Source organism: Benincasa hispida, chromosome 11 (genome assembly GCF_027475165.1).
Source record: "Benincasa hispida cultivar pf3 chromosome 11, pf3_genome.v1.1, whole genome shotgun sequence".
NCBI lineage: Eukaryota > Viridiplantae > Streptophyta > Magnoliopsida > Cucurbitales > Cucurbitaceae > Benincasa > Benincasa hispida.
The window spans coordinates 17,038,168-17,061,527 of NC_143488.1; the positions used below are offsets into that span (position 1 = coordinate 17,038,168).

Genomic DNA, 23,360 nt, shown 5'->3' on the forward strand with positions numbered 1-23,360 from the left:
TCTTTGAGGAATGAGTGAATTTCGTCTTGTGTAGCCGAGTTTCCAGCTTTCTAATCAGACGAATCCCCAAAGTGGTAGGTTTGAGTCGGCAATTTGGCCACTCACACCTATGCAAATCAAAAGACCACCCTTTTAGGCAGGAGTTCTCAATTCACTCAGGATTAAGATCATGTTATCTATGGTCATCTTAGTGAAATGGAAGTCTTTGTCATGAACGACGTTCTATAATGAGACAAAACATTTTGTGGTCCGGTCTTATACAAACTCCTTTGTATAGGATACCTCCGCTCGCATGTCTCCACACGAATGACTAGGATCAGATCATTTGTAGCACTTTACAACACTTGTAATATCTACAAAGCGGGTCGTATCCGTAGTGTCACTAGGATAAGATTTCCCTCATATATCTATATACTACAGACCATTTAAGTTATCACTTAAGGCAAGATCCACTTGTATGTCTTCACATATGTGCTTAAGTTACAACATAATCAGGGATCTTAGTTTATTAGTTTGTGGTTAATGCAACTAAAATATCTCATATTTTATAGACTGATGTGAATAAAATATCTCATATTATAAATCACAAATCGTTTGTTCATACAGATGTTTACAAACTACAGGACCCTACAAGATTTAGGGCATCAACCCCAACAAGCAGTTCTTCTATATGTGATTAGATAACCTGTTTAAGATCTTGCTTTGTGTGGATCAGATAAATATCCATAATCTACATAACCAACTAGATCAAAATTCGATTTATTTAAATAAAACAACCCGTATCAATCGTTCCTCGAAAATAATAGAGTATATGCTTAATTATGTTCCAATGTTTTTTTGTTGGAGAAGAACTATATCTTGCCAATAAATTTACTGAAAATGCAATTTCTGATTTTGTAGTATTAACAAAATACATAATTGCACTAATTAGACTAAGATATGGTACTTCAGGACTAAAAAGTTCGTCATTATCATCTCGAGGTTGTAATATATCTTTCTTTATATCTAGTGAACGAACTTTCATTGGAATGTTCAATGAATGAGCATTGTCCATATAAAATCTTTTCAAAACTTTTTTTGTATAAGTTGACTGATGAACATATATCTCATCTGCTAAATGCTCAATTTGCAAACCAAGGTAAAATTTTGTTTTTCCGAGATCTTTCATCTCAAATACTTTCTTAAGATATTCTATTGCCTTTGAAAGCTCTTTAGGAGTCCCAATTATAATTAAGTCAACAACATATACAATTATAATAGCAAATCTTGACTGTGATTTATTTATAAAAACACATGGACATATTGGATTGTTTTAATATCATTTTTTCAATAAATATCCACTCAGGCGATTGTACCACATTTGTCTTGATTGTTTCAATGCATATAGCGATCTCTGTAACTTTATTGAATACAATTCCTAGGAATTTGATTTATATATTTAAGGTACCATAAATCCTTCTAGAATTCTCATATAAATATCATTATCAAGAGATCCATATAAATATGTTGTGACTACATCCATAGGATGCATGTCCAGATTTTCATACATAGTCAAACCAATTAAATATCTTAATGTAATTGCATCCAAAATCGAAGAATACGTCTCCTCATAATCAATGTCAGGTCTTTGTGAAAAAACCTGTGCAACTAGTCTTGCTTTATATCTTGTGACCTCATTATTTTCATTTCTTTTCCTCACAAATACTCATTCGAATTCCACAGGTTTGAACCTTCTGGTGTTCGGACTACAAGTCTAAAAACATGACGTTTCGAAAGTGAGTTTAATTTTGTCTTGATTTTTTCTTTCCACTAAAGTCAATCTTTTCTATGTCGACATTCTTCAACAGATTTTGGTTCAAGATTCTCACTTTCAGATATAATATCAAGAGCAACATTATACGCAAAAATGTTGTCAATAACTATAATAGTTCGGTTTCATCTTTTTCTTGTCATGACATAGTTGATTGAAATCTCATTATTATCTTTAGGTATTTCACCTTCCTCACGAGTCATGTCAAGGATTTTTTCATAAGTATTTATACCATCAACCATATGGAGACATGTGAGTGAGAGTATTCTATACAAAGGAGTTTGTATAAGACTGGACCACGAAATGACTAGTCTTATTATATAACACCGTTCATAATTGAGACTTACATTCAACCAGGATGACCATAGGTGACATGACCTGAATCTTGAGTGAGTTGTGAACTTCTACCTATGAAGACGGTCCTTTGATTTATATGGGTGAAAGTGGCAAGATCGTCAACTTAATAAGCCTACCATTTTTGGAATTCGTCTGATTGGGGAGCTGGGAACATAACTACACAAGATAGAATTCACTCCTTCTCCGATGTCGGGGTAAGTAGATAAATTGCTCCCTTAAGGACTGATTTTGGAGCTTGAACAATGTGGTGTCATACCTTCTCTTGGCCCGAGAGTAGTTAGACTATGACTTATTGTTCATTAGAAGGATTAATGGCACTTAAAAAGTTAGATATAACTACAGAAACAAAACGGTAATTTTGGTCTAGCTGTACTTACGAGCAATTTGTGAAGGGTCATCACACTATTGACTGGTTATATCCAATACATAGAAATATATCTATAGTTCGAAAAGTACAGCTGTCGTCTTTAGTGAAGGAAATTTTCAAAAAAGATCATTTGAGCGGAAGCAAAGATTGACCCAAATTCTATTTTTCATTGAATATAAGTTTTACAATAAATAAGAACAAGATATGCATTTTCTTGAATTATAGCCTGCTTTAAAGAAAATATTTAGGGATTCAGAAACCCTTACCTTTGAAGAACCCTTTCATCAAGAACTCCCTCTCATACAAGCCACAAACAGAACACCTTCTCCACGCGAGTCTCCTTCTTCAAGAGGGACACCACCACTTGAGTGTTGGATTTTATGTCCTAAAAACTCGTAGTTTGTAAGATGATAAACATTTTCTATTATCAATATACTTGTTATTGATTTCATAAATTGTATGAAAGTCTAAATCCAATAAACTAAGACCCATGACTATTGTATGAATACTTGAACTTTATGTGGAGACATAAGAGTGGATCGGGTTCGAGTAAATAGTCAAAATGATCTATGGTACATGAATGAGGTTGAGTACCTTCTTCTGGTAACACCATTGGATGCGGCCTACTCTGTAGTTGTTACAAAGAGTTGTAAAATGCTACAAACGATGTGATCCTAATTCGTACATGTTATGACATGAGGAGTGGGGGCGTCCTATGCAATGAATTTGTATAAGATCAGGACCAAGAAATAAGTCACTTTTACTTTATAACGTTGTTTACTGTTTAAGACTGACTATTTCACCTAGATGACCTAGGTAACTGGATCTTAATCCTGAGCTAACTATGAACTCTTGTTTATTCGGAATTGCCCTTAGATTTTCATAGTTGAGGGTTGGCTCAATAGTGCCAGCTCAATAAGACTCCCATTTCAGGGGTAAGACAAGATAGATAGTTGGGGACATAAGGTGCAAGACGAAGTTCACGCCTACTCGATTTAGGGATAGGAGAAAGGTTGTTCTTTCAAGTACTGAATCTAGGTCTTGAACAAAGGGTCTCACCCTCTCACTGGGCTGAAAGAGTTTGGTTTGGTGATTGGATCACAAACTAGTTGTTCATTAAAGGATCAGTAGGGACTTGAGGAATAAGACGTACTCTCGGGGGTAAAACAGATATTTGACCCAGCTTTTATTATGAACAACTTGTGAAGAGTCGACTTGTTGATTATGGTTAAATCATGTGGACATAATATATCTACAGTGAGGGGAGTGCAACTATGAGATTTAGTGGAGTGACCCATTAGTTAACGAATGGAGATTAATTTGGTCTAATGAATTTAGCCAATTAATCTCGGATCGTTCGAGCCTATGATCTGTAAGTCCGCTAGGTCCCCCTACTAGCTCGTAATAGACTAGCTCTAGGATAACGTGATAAGTTAATTTGAAATGTTCAAATTAGAATTAAGGGAATTTGTAATTATATGAAAGATAATTATATTTAAAATTAGAATTAAACGGAATAAGAGAATTTATATATTTAAATATGATTTAAATATATAAAGATGGATATGTGTTAAAATTAATTTAATATTTGACATTAAATTAATTAAGTTTTATTTAATAATTAATTTATGAAATTAATTATTTTTTCTTTTTTAAAAATCAAATAGATTTTTAAATAAAAATTTGATTTTTAGATAAAATTGAAAAATTGGAAAACTAAAACACACTTAAATGGAAAAATGGTTTTTTCCACTATCCATCATTGAATTAGCTCACACATGAAGCAATATATTTGCCTTGTTTTCTCCAAGCATGAGCTACAACTCATGCAGTTCTTCTCTTTGCATGTTGATCTGCAATATAATGAAAAGATTGGAGTGCAAATCGGGCATGCAATCTACAAAATTTTATTCGGTTTGAAGAATGGTTCTTCAACAAGGTTGCTGCAGTAAGCTATTCTCCTTCATCCCTTGATTCAAGCTTGTTTTGAGTCCCACAACTCAATCTAGAGCACCAAGAGAATAGTGAAGAAGATCTTGAGGTGGTTTATAACAAGATATGGAGAAGATAACAGCTGGAGATGGAGCTTTGAAGAAGTTCTACAAGAGGTACGTCTTGAAACTCATTTTTTCTACAGAAGCATGCTTTATATTATGCCAAAATTAGTGAATTTGAATGCTTAGACGATCCTTGTATTTCCGCTACAATTGATACAATCCTACAATTTGCATCAGAGCATCAAATAAGCCAATTCAGTTTAATTTTGGTTTGGTAGGTGTTTTATATGAGAAATATGAAACTGGTGCACTGATATGGTTTTTTGAGTTTTTTGAGATATATTATGCCAAAATTAGTGAATTTGAATGCTTAGATGATCCTTGTGTTTTTTATGAGAAATATGAAACTTCTTTCAAATATTTCGTTTTCTCATTTATTAATTTTGAATCATATCCAAAATTAATAGTTAAGTCTACAATTAAACTTTATATTAAAATGTATCAACATACATAAAAAAAATTCCCAATTCTGAATTTGAACATTTCAACTTCAATTCAATGACAAATTACCTTAATACCCTTTACAAGCAAGGAAGGGGACCTAATGGACCTGCAGATCAGAAGCTCCAACAATGTGAGATTAATTGGCTAAACTCATTAACTAAATTAATCAATATACATTAACTGTGGGTACGCTCCACTAAAGACCCATAACTGCACTCTTCTCACTACATATATGCTTTTGTGTCCATGGATATAGACCAATAACAGAAGGTTAGTCCTTCATGAGTGTTCGTAACACCAACTGGGTCAAATTACCATTTTACTCCTAGGTTACCTCTACATCCTTAAGTACCACTGTTCCTCTAATGAACAACCTGTTTATGGTCTAACCATTAAACAGAAACCCCTTTCGGGCTAGTGAGAGGGTAGGGCCTTTGTTTAAATCCTGTAGACACTACTTAAAGGAACACTCATCTACTTACCCTAAAGTGGGGAAGGAGTGAAATCCATCTTGTATGATTATGTTCTCAGCTACCCACTCGGTCTTATCCCAAAAATGGTAGACATATTGAGTCGACGAACTGGCTACTCTCACCCATACAAATCAAAGGACAATCCCTCATGAACAGGAGTTCATAATATACTCAGAAGTGAGACTAAGTTGTCTAGGTCATCCTATTGAAATAGAAACCTAACTAGTCAATAGAGTTACATCTAGTGATTTACTATTTTACGATCTGGTCTTGTGCAAACTTATTGCACAAGATACCCCCACTCGCGTATCTCCTACACGAACGCGTTGGATCACTGCGTTTGTATTAAATATAAAGTGGGCCATATCCATTATCAGGATAAGATACCCAACCTTATCTTTATACTATAGACCCTTCAGGTTGTATCTTAAACATTGATCTCTATATGTCTCAACATACAGTTCAAGACTCATAAGACATCTTAGGATGTTAGTTTATTGGATTTTAGGGTTAATAAGACAAAATTAAATAAAACATCAATAACACTTATTAATTAAAAAAAAATAACTATTTATTAATGACAGCCATTTGATTACATTCACTATCTACGAGTTTTAGGACATAAAACCCAACAACTGAAACATATAATACCATAAAATATCTAAATGGTCCATCTGGTGGGTTAATAAGTATACATATATCATCATTAATTCGTTTCTAAAATGCAGGTGATTCATTCCCCGCTTTAGCTGGTGATTGTCTAATTATCAATTTTCCTTGAGAGCAAGCATCACATGATAATTCATTAGATTGAAGAATCTTCTTACTCTTCAATGGGTGTCCATTTGAATTCTCAATAATTCTTCTCATCATTATAGATCCTGGATTACCTGATCCATCATGCCAAATTGTAAATATGTCTGGATTCATGAACTTCAGGTTCATTGTTGCATATGTTTCAATTACTTGTATATGAGTGTAATATAATTCAGAAGATAAAACAGACAACTCTTCTAATATGCGTTTTTCATTTGAGATAGTAGATATGATATAAAGATACTCCATAATTATTCTTAATATCAGTCTCAATATGATAATCATTGCAATATATATCTTTAAAACTAAGTAGATTTCTCTTTGATTGACTAGAGAATAATGCATTGTCAATTGTAAATTTTATTCCTCTAGAAAAAATAATATTTTCTTTTCCAAACTCTTCAATTAGGTTTGTAGAACTGATATTGTATTGACTTTTGCTTCTAGCATTGTCAGTTTGGAAAAATATTTTTTATTTGTAAGTATTGTATGTGTAGTTCAACTGTCTGCCAGACATAGATCTTCTTTACTCATTTTTTAGTCACCCAATATATTAAAATGATCTAGATTTCTTCATTAAAAGAAAATAATTACAATAAGAAAAATAACATTTGGAATATATAAAGGTTAACATCTACTAAGAGAAGAAAAAAGCATGGAGATGAATAAAAAAAAACAATATTAAGTTTAGATATTTTCAAAATCAAAGGAAACACTTGTTGTTCCATCAATTCTACCGATTTTCTTTTCAGGAGACACAAAGAAGTCAGTTACATCCAAATTTGTCATATGAGATCAGTCAAATATGTCATTATTCTGGGATGCAAAATTTGCTTCCACATTTTTCTTTTTTTCCTTGTTTTGACGTATACGTGACCAATGCCCAGTAATTCCGCATCGTAACCGTTTATTTTCAACACATTTTGAACTCTTATCTTGTGGAGTTTTTCCTCTGTGATTATCATTTTGTGTGGTTCTTTTGAAATTTGAATCATTAGAACGATCACAACGAAAATAGTAATTATTTCTTTCTCTATCACAGTCACGACCTAGACCATGACCACGATCTCGACCACGATTATTATTAAAATTCACAACATTCACTTCAGGGAATGGTGTTATCCTGGTTGGTCAAGGTTCATGATTTATCATCAACGATTATTAAAATTTACAACATTCACTTCAGAGAATGTTGTTGCTCTAGTTGGCTGAGATTCATATTTTTTTTTTAAATCAATAACTCGTTATTTTATTCAGCCACGAGAAGACATCATATGAGTGTAGAATACTTTTAAAATATTTCTTTCGATATTACTATTACATGAGCATATTCGAAATGTAAAAAAATGTCTTCTTTAGTATATTGATTTAAAATTTTGGAGCCTTAAATACATCCATAATTTAATAATCATATTTTTATGTATATTGCGACATCAAGCACCCATGACAAATAATGATTGTCATTAATAACAAGAGTGACATTTTAATTTGGTAAGATTTTTCGTGACAACACTATCATAAAATATTGTATTTATATTAGAAAATTAATAAATATTAAATATGTAAAATAACATTAAATTTATTAATTATAACGAAAAAGAAAAAACCAATACACTTTTAAGATCTACCTTTAACAAGGAAAACAATAGGAATTCATGTCAATAACATGTTGTAAATTTAAAGAGCACAACGAGAACATGAATATGAAGAAAATATAATATAATAATTATATAATAAAATAAATAGATATGAAAATAAATAAAACATAATATATTAATTAGTTAGTTAGTTAAATTAAATGATTAAAAGAGAAGACAATATTTCATAAATAATTAAATGATTAATACGAACTGAAATTAATTTTTAAAAATATTAAAAATAAAAATAAAAATAAAAAGGGTACTCGAGTAACATCTATTTATATTTGGTTCATCCTTGACGGAAAGCCCTTTGTTAACTTTTCAACAAGAAAAAATGCCTCAACGAAAGTGTTTACTCATAAAGGCTTATGGTATCAAAATATATATTCTGAATTGGAGCTGACAGGAAATCATGGAAAATACTCTCATATCTCTCTCTAAATACATAACAAAATCAAATTTTATCCCAGCAATGAATTGTTTCTCTTTCCCTGTGCATATTAACAAGTCCAGATTAGATATCTTCTCTTCCAAAGAACATTCCCGTATAGCAAAACTTTTTTTTTTTAGAGGAAACCATCTCCATCCATCCAACCCACCCTTCAACCTTGAGATCCCTTCTTGGTTGCGTCATCAGTTGCATCGTCCTCATTCTCCATGGCTGTCGTAACACCAACTTCGGCAGGTCGAAGTACTCGCTCATAAAGCATGTATCCTTTCTATAGACATAAACAACAAAATAACAGTTAGGCCTTTGCAATTATCATAGCTTAGCTTTAGTGCAAGTTCTAACATTGGCTCTGCTTCAACACGATAGATACAGATGCACGTATACTGTTTTCATGTTTAGTTATTGTGTTTGAATTTGCCCCTGCTAGGGTAACAAGCTCATGCTACCCGGCTTAGCATTTAGGTAATGTGTTTGTTTAGAAAAAACAAACTTTGCACATGAAACATAGCCGAAAACCTGACAGAGGCTAGTGGATATCCTATATCAATTTTTTTAATTATTATTATTATTTTATGATACAGTTACCCACAGGGTCGTCCTCTCATCGACTAGAATACACACATACATGTGTGTGTGTGTATAACCCAGTTAGAGATGTATCCGATTGAAGTTTTACTTTGAACTTGATATTTTAAAATATTCATTATATTATATCCGGACTAATTTAGTAATCATTGACCAAAAAATCAATAATCATATTCAGTTATAACTCTGGTATTGAGCGCCGCCCGCCCCCCCCATTATAACTCTGGTTTTAATTCTCTTTTCTAAATGTTATTCTTTTTTGGGTTTTGAAGCGTTTTTATTTTTTTCAATCCTAGTGATGTTGATTAAATTAAGGACGTGCAGTTCTTATCTTGATCTCTTATTTTAATATCACTCACGATTTATTCTGGCTATAATGCTTGGATTTAGGTGGTACAATGGGGGATTTGTTCATCTGATACTAATATCGCAGATGAGGGCCACTAAGAATTTTTAACCTATTTCTTTAAGAAATTACTCTCATTTGATGAAAGACCCAGTCTTGTTCGCTTGAGCAGCACTCCTAGTGTAGGGGCCACAAGCTCAATAATGAATTTGAGAGCAATAGATTAAATGACAATGTCATTTCGTTATCTAATTTCACCCCTTGGAAACAAGCTAATCAAATGAAGGCCATCCTCTTATGGAAGAATTAAGAATGCTCCAGATACCTTAATTTCTCAGAACAATCTCCTATAAAACATTAGTTTCTTAGATGTTTCATAATCCTATCGTTGATTGTTTTTTTACATGAAAAGAGCAAAGCTCAAATTATAAAGAGACATGAACCAAATAAACCACTAAGGATCATAATCCTATCATTCATAATATTATATTTTCTCTAATATAAAAAATTCTTTATACATTTCAGCTGTTCACTAAAGAAACCTCACCTATTTTTGCACTTCAGTGCACTAACCACTTTGAAAATACAAGGCTACATATCAAACAACCCACGAGCTACTAAAATCTAAACTTTTAAGACAGTATTCTCAGGCTACATACTTATTTCCACGCATCATAATGATTACCAAAATAAAAATAATAATAATGAACATTTATAATTTACACCAAGTTCACAAAATTGTAGAAACATAGAAAGACATCCATATTTACTATGAATATATCCTAGGATTGTTTTATCAACATCTAAATGTATACGAAACGATCATCTTTAGACAACTTACAAGTTACAACCAATTCTCTTGAGTTGTGCTAGTGCTACAACAAGAACGGGAAGCTGACGGCTCTCAAGAGAAATTAATTGGTCAAAGAAAAGGTTCACAAAATTCCCATTTTAATTACCGTTGTAAATGTAAACTTTGTCTAACCTACAATTTGTCGTCATACAAACTTCATATGCAAATTAAAGGCATATGAAGAATTTGAAATATAATAATGGTAAAAGGCAGGAACCAGACAGAAAACAATGATCATGACCGTGAGACATACCTTTAATACAATTGCAACGGTACCAGGAGGCTTAGAACCATCTGGTACTTGAAAAACTGCATTGTGCCTATGTGGATCAAATGGCTCATTTGTAGGATCAAATATTTCCACACCAAACTTCTTTAACACCTGCAAGCAACAAAATTTAGTGGAACGTCATTACCACACGAGTGCCACGAAGAGTCAAATTAGATGGAGATACCCAGTAACCTATTTTACCATGTTTAATTACATTTAAAATTTTAAGTTTATGGCATAGCAGATGGTTTCAATTGGCTGATTCTTCTCATATAACTTATGAGTTTGACTGATAATCAAAATTCTCACCATTTTTATTCTATGATCAGACTCTATAACTTAGAAATTGAATTACAAAATACATGGCATGCCAACATCCTAAATTAATGGACATTAGTTCTTTCATCAAATTCAAGGAACTTGACCACTTAAATCATCCAATTATTATTATAATGAAAATAGATTCAAATTAACTGCAAACCTCAAGAAAAATTTTACATGAGATACTTTACCTCAGACAGCTGTTTCTCGGTCATTTCAACACCTTCAAGAAGGGTTTTCAATAAGGGTACTGCCCCTGCAGAGTCCTTAGTTGAATCAATCTTTGAAAAACTTTCCTTGACTACTGATGAAGCTCGTCCTAGATTGTCTGCAACGTCCAGTAAACTCTTTGCAAAGTTCTAAAATACATATAAATGATTGATGTCAGGAGAGAGTTTTGCAAGTGAACATTAATTTCTTCCCCCATGTCATTGCGACATGATAACAAATATCAAAGACCAGAAATAGGCCAAATATAAAATAAAACCTGTATAGCAAACTTCTTTGAATTCTCAGCTTCACGCCTTGTCCTAGCCATCACATTCTCCATCTCTGCATAAGTGCGAACAACTTTATCTTGCATTTGTTCAATCTCTCTGTGCTTTAACTTCAAAAGCTCTTCCTTCTCCGCTACAACTTTCACCAGATCATCCATGGTAAGATTGTCATCGCTCTCAATATCTGAAAGAGAAATCAGAGTTGTAACTACTCCATTAAAGGCAGGCATTAAAAATCAACATCCGGATATTAAACCTGATTCTTGAGTTTGTCCGTTAGTTTCAGCCTTTGGCTCTGCATCAGTTGTAGAGCCACCATTACTTGGTACTGTATTGCCATTTTCCTTATTAGAAGTCTCAGGGGATGGAGATGTTGATAATCCAAATTTTTGAAGGAAAAATGAATGATGCAACGCTGATTTCTGAACAGAAAAACAATCGAACTAGGCACATTACACCAATGAATAATGGAAGTTGTAGAATATAACGTCCTATAATTTGTGATATACAAGAAACCAAAGAAGTAACCAAAAAAAACTAAGCAATAAATCCCAATGATCTCCTAATAATAAAAGGGGAAAAAAATGAGAACAAGGGTAAACTAGTTCCAAGCTGCATAACATTTAAACGCTCTCAAATTAAAGAACATAGATTAAAATGCACCAAAGTTCATAAATAATAACAAATCCAAGACACCCAGCAACAGAACTAAGATGGAGGGGCGTCCAAAATGCATATAATAACAGAAAATAATAACAAAACGCGACTGAAACCATATAAACTTCATAAAAATGGAAGGAACTCGAATTACTACGTTGCAGTCGTCGTTGGAAGATTTGAGAAAACCCCAAAACCCTAGCCAAACACACGTAGCAGAAAACAAAAGATTTGAGAAAACCCCAAAACCCTAGCTAAACCCTCGTAGCAGAAAACAAAAAAATTGAGAAAACCCCAAAACCCTAGCTAAACCCTCGTAGCAGAAAACAAAACCGAGTAACTAGAAGGTATTTAAATCGAACCTTGTTGGTTGATTCATTAGCAAGATAGTGTAAGCGATTCGTGAGAATTGGCAAGTGAATGGTTTTATCGGATTGAGAGGCCGACGAGAGCAGCGAGCTGCGGAAAATGCTGCGGGAGGAGCGTGAGAAAAGCTTCGTGACGAACATAGCTAACAATGAAGGTGAAACAAAAACAGGAAAGGAAGATCGGATTAAGCTTTTTCAGGGAAAGAAATGAAGAGAAGAATGTGGTTGATGAGGAGAAGAACACACGAGTCAGAACAAGAACAAGGGTTTTGCGGTGGCTTAAGATCGAATTGACGAAACTGCCCCTTCACTTGTGTCTTACTAAACGACGTCGTGGTAGTTGCTTGAGGAAGAGGTCATTGATTCAAGGTTTTTTTTTTTTTTTAAAAAAAGTTCAAATGGGTTGAAGAATTTCAACCACTAACTAGATGTTTTCGAAGATCAATGTTTTATTTGAAGCAGTTGTAAATAGGACAATAATTAACTATGCCTAATCTTATGCATCCTTCCTTCTATAGATCGTAAAAATAAAATTAATTTACATTTTTTAAATTATCACATGATAAAATTTTATTGGACAATTACCTGAACGATACCTATTTGCACCCAAAATTTTTTCCACCTAACTCAAAATAATATCAATCAAATCTAACACAACTTAAGGAAATGTTTGTAAGAATGATGTAGTTTCAACCTCAAGAAAATTTGATAATGATAAAGTGATATATGATAGAAGCCTATCACGGACAATTTTGATATTTTGATGTGTTATCTATAATTATTTGCATATGCTTAATTTATATGATGTCTATTACTGGGAAAATTGGATGAATATTGTAAGTTTTAAAAGTATTTAGTGAAATATTGTAATTTTCAAAATAATTAGAGAAATATGGTAGTTTTTTCGATTTGACTTGTATGGTTTTTTAAAAAAATTGTATGTATGTCGAGTAAACACTCGACCCTCTTTTTTTAAAAAAAGAAAATTCTATTATTCTTTTACCACGTTTAAAAAACTCTATGCACTTATATTCATTTACCTTCTTTAAGGGGGTTCTTGTATTTCTTAATAATAAATAAAATTTACATCCTTACATATTAACTTTAAGAGACATCATAGGAAAGAACAAATTCTCAATCATTTTTTCTTTCATATTATAACTATAGTTCATAATTGAAAAATAATAAAATGTAAATTAAAATGCTCATATCAATACAACAATTTAATGCATCTCATTCATTTAAAAATAATAATAAAAAAATCAATATGTCCCACAAGACGGACGTCGTCGATTTCGAACTGGTTGTTGTCGTCGACTTTAAACTCTATGTTGCTCTGATTCCTCTTGATGTTGCTTTGGTTTCTTTTGATGTTGCTTTGGTGGCTCTGGTACCTTAGTAGGCAATTCATAGTATAAATATGTATTATGCTCTCCACAGTTGCGTCCATGTCCATGCATGTATGAAGATGATAAACCGACCTCTGAATCATAATATCTCAAACCAAATGCTAGCATCACCATCATCAAACGAACATAACCAGTCTGGCTATGCGTCTACGTCATAGGAGGCAATTCTTCCATGTTGTGGGTGACCTCATCAAACTCATCTTCTTCTCTCGAGTAGGTCCCCTACGTCTAGGAACGGGTGGAGGAGCAATAGGTATATCGTACATATAATGTATCTCCTTCATATAGTTCTAGTTATTAGTGCATATAACAAGAACCTGGTTTTGATCATTTACAACATCACAAATACTATTGTTGCTCGATTTTTGTGAATTATAAAACAATTAGACAATATTTAAAATAAATTTAAATTAAAAATAATAAGACAATATTTAATTATGTACAAGATAACCCACAGTTGCTCCCAGACGAGTAACGTAGTGTATTGTAATATTACTGTACCAATTGATGTAATTTTGAGTTGCATCCCTATCAAATTGCCTAATTGAAACCCCCATTGCAACAAGCATTGCACGATAGTGTCATTGCACTGCCAAATGTGCAACTTTTTCATACCAATCTCCGGTCTTGGGTCGATGTCATGCAGTAGGTTTAGTATTACAAGGCGATGGAACATCCTACTGGAAACCAAATTATTTGATTATCAGGAAGATGCCACTCACCAATGTGAAAACATATGAGAGACTTGTACAGAAATTGGGTAAAGTGTCTGTAACAACTTTGTAAGACTCCCAAATAATCTGAAACATAGAATATTATATTAAAAAAATTAAAGAAAAATACATTAAAAATATGTATAAAAAAAAATCAATGGGGTTCAATATTAATGTATATGATCAAGTTGAAGTAAATCAGTATCTATACTAGCTAACTACATGTTTACTTGACCTAGTTACACAAAAATTTTCTTTCCACCTATATTATTAAAATTAATATTTTAGATTTTAAATTAACTAGATCAATCATACAAAAATAATTGTTAAATTAAATTGAATTAAAATAATATACCGAGAACCGTAAGTTTGTCCAGCTAATTGTGTATCATTGACATGTTGGAGTTGTGGAGCCATTATTTGAAATCATTCTCAAGTTCATAATTGCAAAAGTATCAGAGGACCAACGATTTCACGAATGTCAGGTTTTGTTTTTTTGCATAGTTGTCTATACAACCATGCTAAACATGCTCCACCCCAAGGATACCGTCCCGCACCATAGAGATTGAAATGTACGCGTCTCATGCCTCCTTCTCTCAAATAGTGCAGTGATGAAATGCCAATCTAGCTGAATGAGTCCCAAGGTGGCCACTCCATTAATTTTGAATGTACAATTTAATGGCCGTATTCTAGCTGGAGTGTGATAGTGCGATGAAAAACTACCTCCCGAAGTCTACAGTATAACTTGCCTGTGGTACGATCTTCCCATACAATTGATGATCGATGAATAGATTGATTGTATAGAACATCAGGACCAATCGGTCCAAGGTTTAAAGTCATGATTTAAAAGAAAAAAAAATATTTATTTCTCAAATAAAACATAAAAATCATGTACAACTTAATAAATTACAATAAAAATATTAATTGCACAATATTATTTACACAATAAAAAAATAATCACACAATAAAAACGTTAATTACACAAAAAAATAATTAATTACAAGATAAAAATATTAACAATAAAAATCTCTAACTGTCTAAAGCTTGTCTTTGTAATGAAGGACATCCTTCGATTATGACCTAACTGGTTACAAAACCCACAACGTACTTGAGTGTTTGGTTTTATCCAATCCATCTCATTATGCTATCGTGAACTCTTTGGTTTACCAGGTTTTCTCAACAACGATGGGTCAGCATGTAAGACAAGTATATTATGGTGCGTGATTCAGTAATCTACATGCAGTATAGGTTTAAGTTGAGGAGAGTAGTATACAGCGTACATTGGCAGTTTATAGTATTCCTCAATACAATCTCCATAGTTCATGTTAAAACGTGAACAAACCGCCATAAAATGTGAGCATGAATGTCAAAGCTTGCCACTTGTTATATGAACAGTAGCGCCCAGACCCATTTAGCCTTAGTATTTGAACACTTCCTCCTTTAGCATTGAGGTTGTGACGTCCAGTTTTCACATGAAATACTTCATATCGATCGTATGAGTGTGCTTCATGTTTATTAGATCTTGCAGCCCATTCCAAAATTTTTACATGTGCGTACTTGAATATTTACTCACTTAGTATTGCAAATATATTTGAAAAAAAATTGTTGGTTACTATAAAAAATTATTACTGGGTCTATTTATCTCAACGTTCCAAAGCAACTCTTATTTATTCTTTCTTTTTTTCAAAATAGTTTATGCATTTGAAAAATGTTATTTCAATCGAGCTTCTTTGAGGACTTCATTGATGATAGATTGTCATCATTCACCCGTATCTAAACCTTCTATCGTGTGCTTAAGTCTATTGCTCAATATCAATGTTGTAAAAAAAAAACTCATACAGCTCCGATTTATTCCTTTGATGTCCTCAATGGCTTTATTAAATTTTTGAATTTTGAATTGACATCCGACACGATAAACATAATTCTTTAATGTGTTTAATTTGTATTTTTTTGTTGAAGTTGCTGACAATATATCGTAAGCAGAATCGATGGTGACATTTTGGTCATGACCAACCATTTTCTAGACTGTTCACTATTGAGATAATGCCAACATGTCGATTCGAAATTAAACACACCTCTTTGTATATAACAATTTCTCTCAAATGTTTCAAGATCCATATCCATGAGTGGCGAATGCAAGAGGATTCCATACAAGTGGGTATCATCTATTTGAATCACCGGCTACCGGCCATCTACTAAAAGCTTCTATACAAGGACCAAATGCCCAAAATACATAAGTAAAGATGACATGTCCTTCAGTTGATATTTCTTTCACTCTCCACTCCACATGCGTTCTAGGATTGGTATACTTAACCATATATAGTCACCTAGGTATGTATGACTCATCCCAGTCACCTAACATTTTAGCCAATGTCTTTCTTTTGTCCTCCCACACCCTATGGTAAGGAATATGATATCCAGATTTTGTTTTTATGTCAGATTACAGTTGTGTCACGCTGATGGACAATTTTTATCTTATGATATCATAAAACTCAGTGCAATCATCAAAGAATCTAACTACGCATGGCTTTGACTAAGTTCTAAGTAAAAACATGTATATTGCTCAACATACTTAGTGATCTTAAACAAGCCATGCGATTTTTTATTTGTTGCACGAAGTCTCCAATTGCAACTTTTTTTCCTAATTCTTATACCTAATTGCCCAAATTGTCAATGTCGATTCCACAACCTCATATGGTGCGTGACACTTAATAGCAAAACACTTGACCACATGTTGTAGCATTGATTTGTCTTGACAAATCATCCCCTTATATAATTGGGTATTGTCAACATCCACAGGGCTACAATTGGGTCGTGTTCTCGAATGCTATCTATTACATTCATATCCAAATAATTGAATGTATCTTAAGGTAACTCATGTTCACGACCATCAAAATCCAACTGCCAATTTCATCGTCTGTTTCTATTATAAAACTCATGTATTGATTGTTAGCCACCAGATATTCATAATCACAGGCTGGTGCAACTGATTCAGGGTCCGGGTCAATACATTGAGTCAGATCTTCAAACCAACTAAAGGGTTATGCATTCAAGTTTATATCCAACCATACCCTACTCACACTAACATATAAATGCACTAAATTCGGAAGTGACATCGCAATTGAGAACATCAAGTTCATTGCTTATTCATTATGAATAATGACATAAACCTTACTATCCCGGTGGTGTTAGATTAGGATGTCTATATACTATTTCTAACTATTTGATCTGACACCTACACCAAGTGACATCCCTACCATTTATATGTCATTTTCAAAAAAAAAAAAAAAAAAGGACAAAACATTACATTACTCATTATAAAACTTAAATACAAACAAAAAAATGAAATATATAAAAATAAATGACTCACATTAATAATTTTGTATTAAATAACAAAGAAATACTAAGCTTTTTGCCAACTGACATAATATTCATACTATCAAAGTTAAATAAAAAAAATCGAATATTATAAGAAATATATATAAAAAAAAATCACTTAAATTACTAATTTTTTATTAAAAACAAACAAAAATACTAAACTTTTTAACTAAAAAACTTTAAACATGAAACTTAAATACTAAAAAAAATCAAATATCATATGAAGTATATATAAAAAAAATCACTCAAATTAATAATTTTATATTAAATAACAAAAAAAAAAAATACTAAACCTTTTAAACTATAAATATCAAAGTTAAATAAAAAAAAAAGTCAAATAGTATAAAGAATTCATTCAATTAGGAATTTTTTATTAAAAACAAACAAAATCTAATGTCTAAAACTCTAATACTAAATTTTCTTCAAACGAACTCTAAACCTAAAAACCTAACACTAACAAAATAACTAATATTCAAATAACTAATATTGGAGTAAAAAAAATAACACTAATACTAACTTTTCTTTTAAAGAAAAGCCAAGTATAAAAACTTCTAATATTAACAAAATCTAATATTGTTTAAAATGCAAAAGGAAATATTAACGTATTAAATCTAACATAGTGTAAATAATAATATTAAACTACAAAGAAAAAACTAGTAATATCAATATATAAATATTCTTGAATTCAACGACTATTAAAACAAATTAACATGGTAGATCTACTAACATCAATATATAAATTGTAGGATTGATATGACAACTCTAGAGGGGTGAATAAGATTTAATCAAACTAATTTAAAACTTTCTACTAATATGTGCCCAACTAAAGAAATTAACAACTTTTCGCTAATAAATAATTTAAACAATAAATTCATGCAAATAAATTCAATCCAAGATAGCCAAGTAAATAAAACCAACACTTTTAAGCACTCAATTTGATTTTAATAAAAAGATTGGTATGAGATATGTAAAGATCAATTCAACCAACCTAAATAAACATTAAGCAATTAATTTAAGGAACAAATATTGTAATTAATTAATTGCAAAATTAAAGTAGGAGAGATAGAGAAATTAACACCGAAAATTTTATAGTGGTTCGACACAATTGACCTATATTCACTTTCCAAGTTCCTCTTGGGTATGTCACTACAAACTTGACTTTTCCACAACTTAGAATTGAATCGCTACAACATTCTTTTTTCGAATGCAAAAATAAGCACGATTTTTTCTATAGTTGAGGATCAAATCGTTATAATACTCTTGTTATGGGTTCAAGAGTAACATTTACAATAGACTTAGAAATGAAGAACAATATGAGAAAAACTCTCTAAAATAGTGGATTTACAAATTGTAGTACTCAACAAATTATTCCTCGTAATACAATAAATCTCTCAAGAATAAGGTGAAAAGAAAAAATGAGAGCTTTGAGAGAATTACAATAGTGGCTTTGAGGATTGTAAAAATATGTAATTGTTATTATGATTTGGAGAAGAAGTTGAGTTTAAATAGAGAGGAAAAATTATTGGAAATCACATTTAATTTGGGTCGTTGGATCTTGGAAAAGAAAATTGAATGGTGGAGATTTAAACCAACTAACCGTTGGACACAAATATATTATAATATATATATATATATTTAAATCATTTTCTTTTAAAACCCAACAAAAAGTAAAGTTCATCATGTGTCCAACTAGCCGTTAAACACAAACATAAAATAATACTATATTCATTTTTTCAAAAAAATCATTTTCATTTTAAACCAATCCGAAAACCAAAAGTCCATCATATGTCATTCCTCCCATGCTCGAAGCTACACTTTTCAATTGGTTCACTTTGATGAAAAAAATATGTCACGTCACCAGCTCAAGATTTTTCCGTTAAACTTGTTTTACCTATATCTTTTTTGTTTGAACTCCGATTTGGGCGATTTAAATTGCGTTGGAATCGTTGTTCCGAGCTCTACGCAATAAACACTTCAAAACACTTGAATTATCATAAATAAAAGAAGGTTTTTTATCATCAAAATATTAGTTAATTAATTAATTTAAGGTTAAGGGTAAAAGGCCAACATATATAATATTAAAAAACTATTAACTGTTGGGATTGATGCCCTAAATCTCGTAGTGTCCTATAGTTTGTAAACTTTATACGAACAAACTCTTATGTGATTAATAATATATGATATTTTCATTCACGTTGTCCATAAAATATGTGATATTTTAGTTGCATTAATCACATACCAATAAAAACATCCAAGATTATCGTTGTAATTTAAACATGTATGTGGAGACATGCAGGTGGATCAGGTTTAAGTGATAATCTAAATAATCTATAGTATATGGATAAGGTTGGGTACCTTATCCTGGTGACACTACGAGTATGGCTCGCTTTGTAGGTGTTACAATTGTTGTAAAGTGCTACCAATGATTTGATCCTGATCATTCATGTATTAGACATGCAAGCGGGGATATTCCATACAAAGAAGTTTGTATAAGATCGGACCACGAAATGTTTAGTCTCATTATATAACACCGTTCATAATAGAGACTTCATTTCACTAGGATAACTATAGGTAACACGACCTCAATCCTAAGTGAGTTGGGAACTCTTGTCCATGAGGGCAGTCCTTTGATTTGTATGGGTGAGAATGGTCAGATCGCCAACTCAACAAGCCTACCATTTTAAGGATTCATCTGATTAGGGAGCCGAGGAATATAGCTACACAAGATGAAATTCACTCTTTCCCTAAAGTAGGGATAAGTAGATAAATTGTTCCCTTAGGGGCTGATTCTACGTCTTGAACAATGTGACACCACACTCTTTCCTTGCCTGAGAGGGGTTTAGTCATAGTAGGACTATGGTTAGTTCATTAAATGGATCAGTGGTACTTAGAGAGTTAGATGTAACTAAAGGGGCAAAATGGTAATTTGGTTCAACTGTACTTATGAGTAATTTGTGAAGGGTCATCGTACTGTTGATTAGTTATATCCAATGGACACAAAAATATATTTGTAGTATAAAAAGTGCAGCTATCGGTCTTTAGTGAAGTGCCCAAAAGTTAACGAATGGTGGATAATGTAATTTAAGAGTTTAATTAATTATTTACGTATTTCAAGCTACAAGTCTATAAGGTCCCCTTGGTAGCTCAAAAGAATTTAGTTGAGAATCAGTTTTTTGGTTAATTTGAATTGTTCAAATTAATAAGAGAGAATTTAATTATATATGATATAATTAAATTGATTCAATTATATATGATATAATTGTTATAATGTATTTGATACATTATAGTTTATTTGGAGGAAATAAATATTTGAATGAGATTCAAATATATTTTCTATGAATGAGATTCATAGTTATTAAATTTAATATAAATATGATTTATATTAAATGCCATAAAATAGAGAAAAGGAACTATAGTTTATATTGTATATGATACAATATTAAAGCTACAGATTATGTGTTATATTTGATATAACATATAGTTTAATATAAAAAAGATATAATAAGTTAGTTATCATATTTATTTATATTATTTTTATTACTTTAAATAATAATTCTTTTTTTCTTTCCAACTACCTTAGTGGGTGGTTAATTGGTTTTATGACAAATGGAATAAAAGAATTTAGTTTCTTTTCTTTAGACTGACTTAGTGAGAACCTACACGATTGAAGTTTTATATATGATAGTATGAACAGAAATGTTCTGTCTTCTTCAATCTTCTTCCTCCTCCAAACTAAACAAACCCTTCAAACCAAAATAGTCAGAGCCCACCACTCTTGGACTCTCACCCTGAGTATACCAAAGCTAGTGTCTGTTTTGGTTCGTAAAATTCTTGAAGAAGGTCTTCAGGTTTGTTGCCGAGTTTGAGTTTCGTGAACGTTCAAAGGATTCCGAAGAAGAAAAGTTCTTCAAAGTTAATATCTCTAGAACTTTTTTCTGTATAAAAAGCATATTGTAATTTACTATTGAATGCATATGTTGAATGTTTACTGTGAATTTAGTTTTTCAATCAAAATGGAATTTGAACGATCCTAATTTACTATTGAATGCATATGTTGAATGTTTACTGTGAATTTAGTTTTTCAATCAAAATGGAATTTGGACGATCCGCTTCCGCTCAAGGATCTCTTTAAAAACGAGTTCCTTCACTAACATCAATATACAAGGAATTAAAATGGTATATCTAGCATAATATAAATATAAAAAAGTATTAAAAACAAAAAATAAAAATAAAAATTAAACTCACAAATTCAATAGCGGATCTATTTTTTCCTCGAAGTGATAACAATACCTTTTATTATTATTATTTGTTATCCAACAACAAAAATTATAAAAAAATATAATAATATGAGAATACGAATCTATCTTATTTTTTAACTAAAAAAATATGAATTTAGTTGAGTGAACGTATACCTATTTTTGGTTCTTTGTTTCCCAAACAGCAATAAAAACTATAAAAAAAAATATATGATAATATGAGAATAGGAACAAAATTTATAATTCTTTTTTAAAAATAGAAATTTAGTAGAGTAAATGTACAAACCTCACAATTTGATGAACAAATGTGGAAAATAAGAAGATTTATTACAATTTTTTGAAGAAGAAGAGGGGAAAATGTGTGGATAGAAAGTAATCACACACGAAAGATGAGAAGAGAGTGAGAGAAAGTGAGTAATCTAAAGAGAATGAGAGTAATCTGAGAGGAAAGATGATAAGAGAGTGAGAGTAATCTGAAAGGATGAGAGGAAGAAGTAATGTGAAGAAATGAGGGAGGAAGGTTTCAGTTTAAAAGCACATAGGTCGAGTTTTGAAAACTCGACCCACGGATTCAATGTGGCAAGTGAGTAGAGCAAGCGTGAGCAGGTGAACTGATTAAAGAGGGGATTAAAGGTGGATGGGACAGATCGAAATTTCAAGTCTCGAAAAGGGTTGCAGGCTTGACAGGTGGCAGGGAATCTTGGTAGACGGGTGGGGCAGCATGTCGAGTATTGAAAACTTGACCTATATAGGTAGAGACTTCAAGTCTCGACATGGGCAGATGGGGCAGGCGAGGAGCATGTCGAAGGTTGAAGACTCGACATCATTTTAAAACTTGGCCCTTGAACTTATAAAAAGGTTGCCACACTACCATAAATTTTTAAATATTTTTAAAAGTACCCTATTTCACTAATTATTTTTTCAAATTGCAATATTAAAATAAAACATCCTCTATACTTTCATATCAATATAGTTAAAACGAACGTTTTAGGATATCCATAGATTAAGAAGAAAAATCGTGAGAATTAAACTTTAGTTTCCTATCGGTGAGATTTAGCTTTGGATGGCTAAATTTAATGTCGTATTGTAACTCCATCTTTTATGGATGGTTTGTTCATCTATGATTTCAAAGCCTAACAAATTTGAATACATTTTGTTATCTATGATCATATGAATTTAAATTATATTTTTATAAAAGAAAAATTGCAACAAGGACAATTACCTTTTTCTAGTTTATCTTTTATGTAGTATTATCGTTTCAATTAAAATTTTAAACCTAAGGGATTTTTTT

The 23,360-nt window shown here is 31.8% G+C and overlaps 1 protein-coding gene across 1 annotated transcript; it reads right to left on the reverse strand.

The window, feature by feature from the left end:
• Positions 1-8,224: 8,224 nt before the first annotated feature.
• Positions 8,225-12,631, reverse strand: MGE1 (Co-chaperone GrpE family protein). Its single transcript, XM_039047495.2, has 6 exons — positions 12,308-12,631; positions 11,545-11,710; positions 11,279-11,472; positions 10,983-11,150; positions 10,453-10,581; positions 8,225-8,683 (listed from the first exon to the last, which is right to left on the reverse strand). The coding sequence occupies exons 1-6, from the start codon at positions 12,452-12,454 to the stop codon at positions 8,567-8,569; spliced, it is 921 nt and encodes a 306-aa protein (XP_038903423.1). The 5' UTR covers positions 12,455-12,631; the 3' UTR covers positions 8,225-8,566.
• Positions 12,632-23,360: the final 10,729 nt, after the last annotated feature.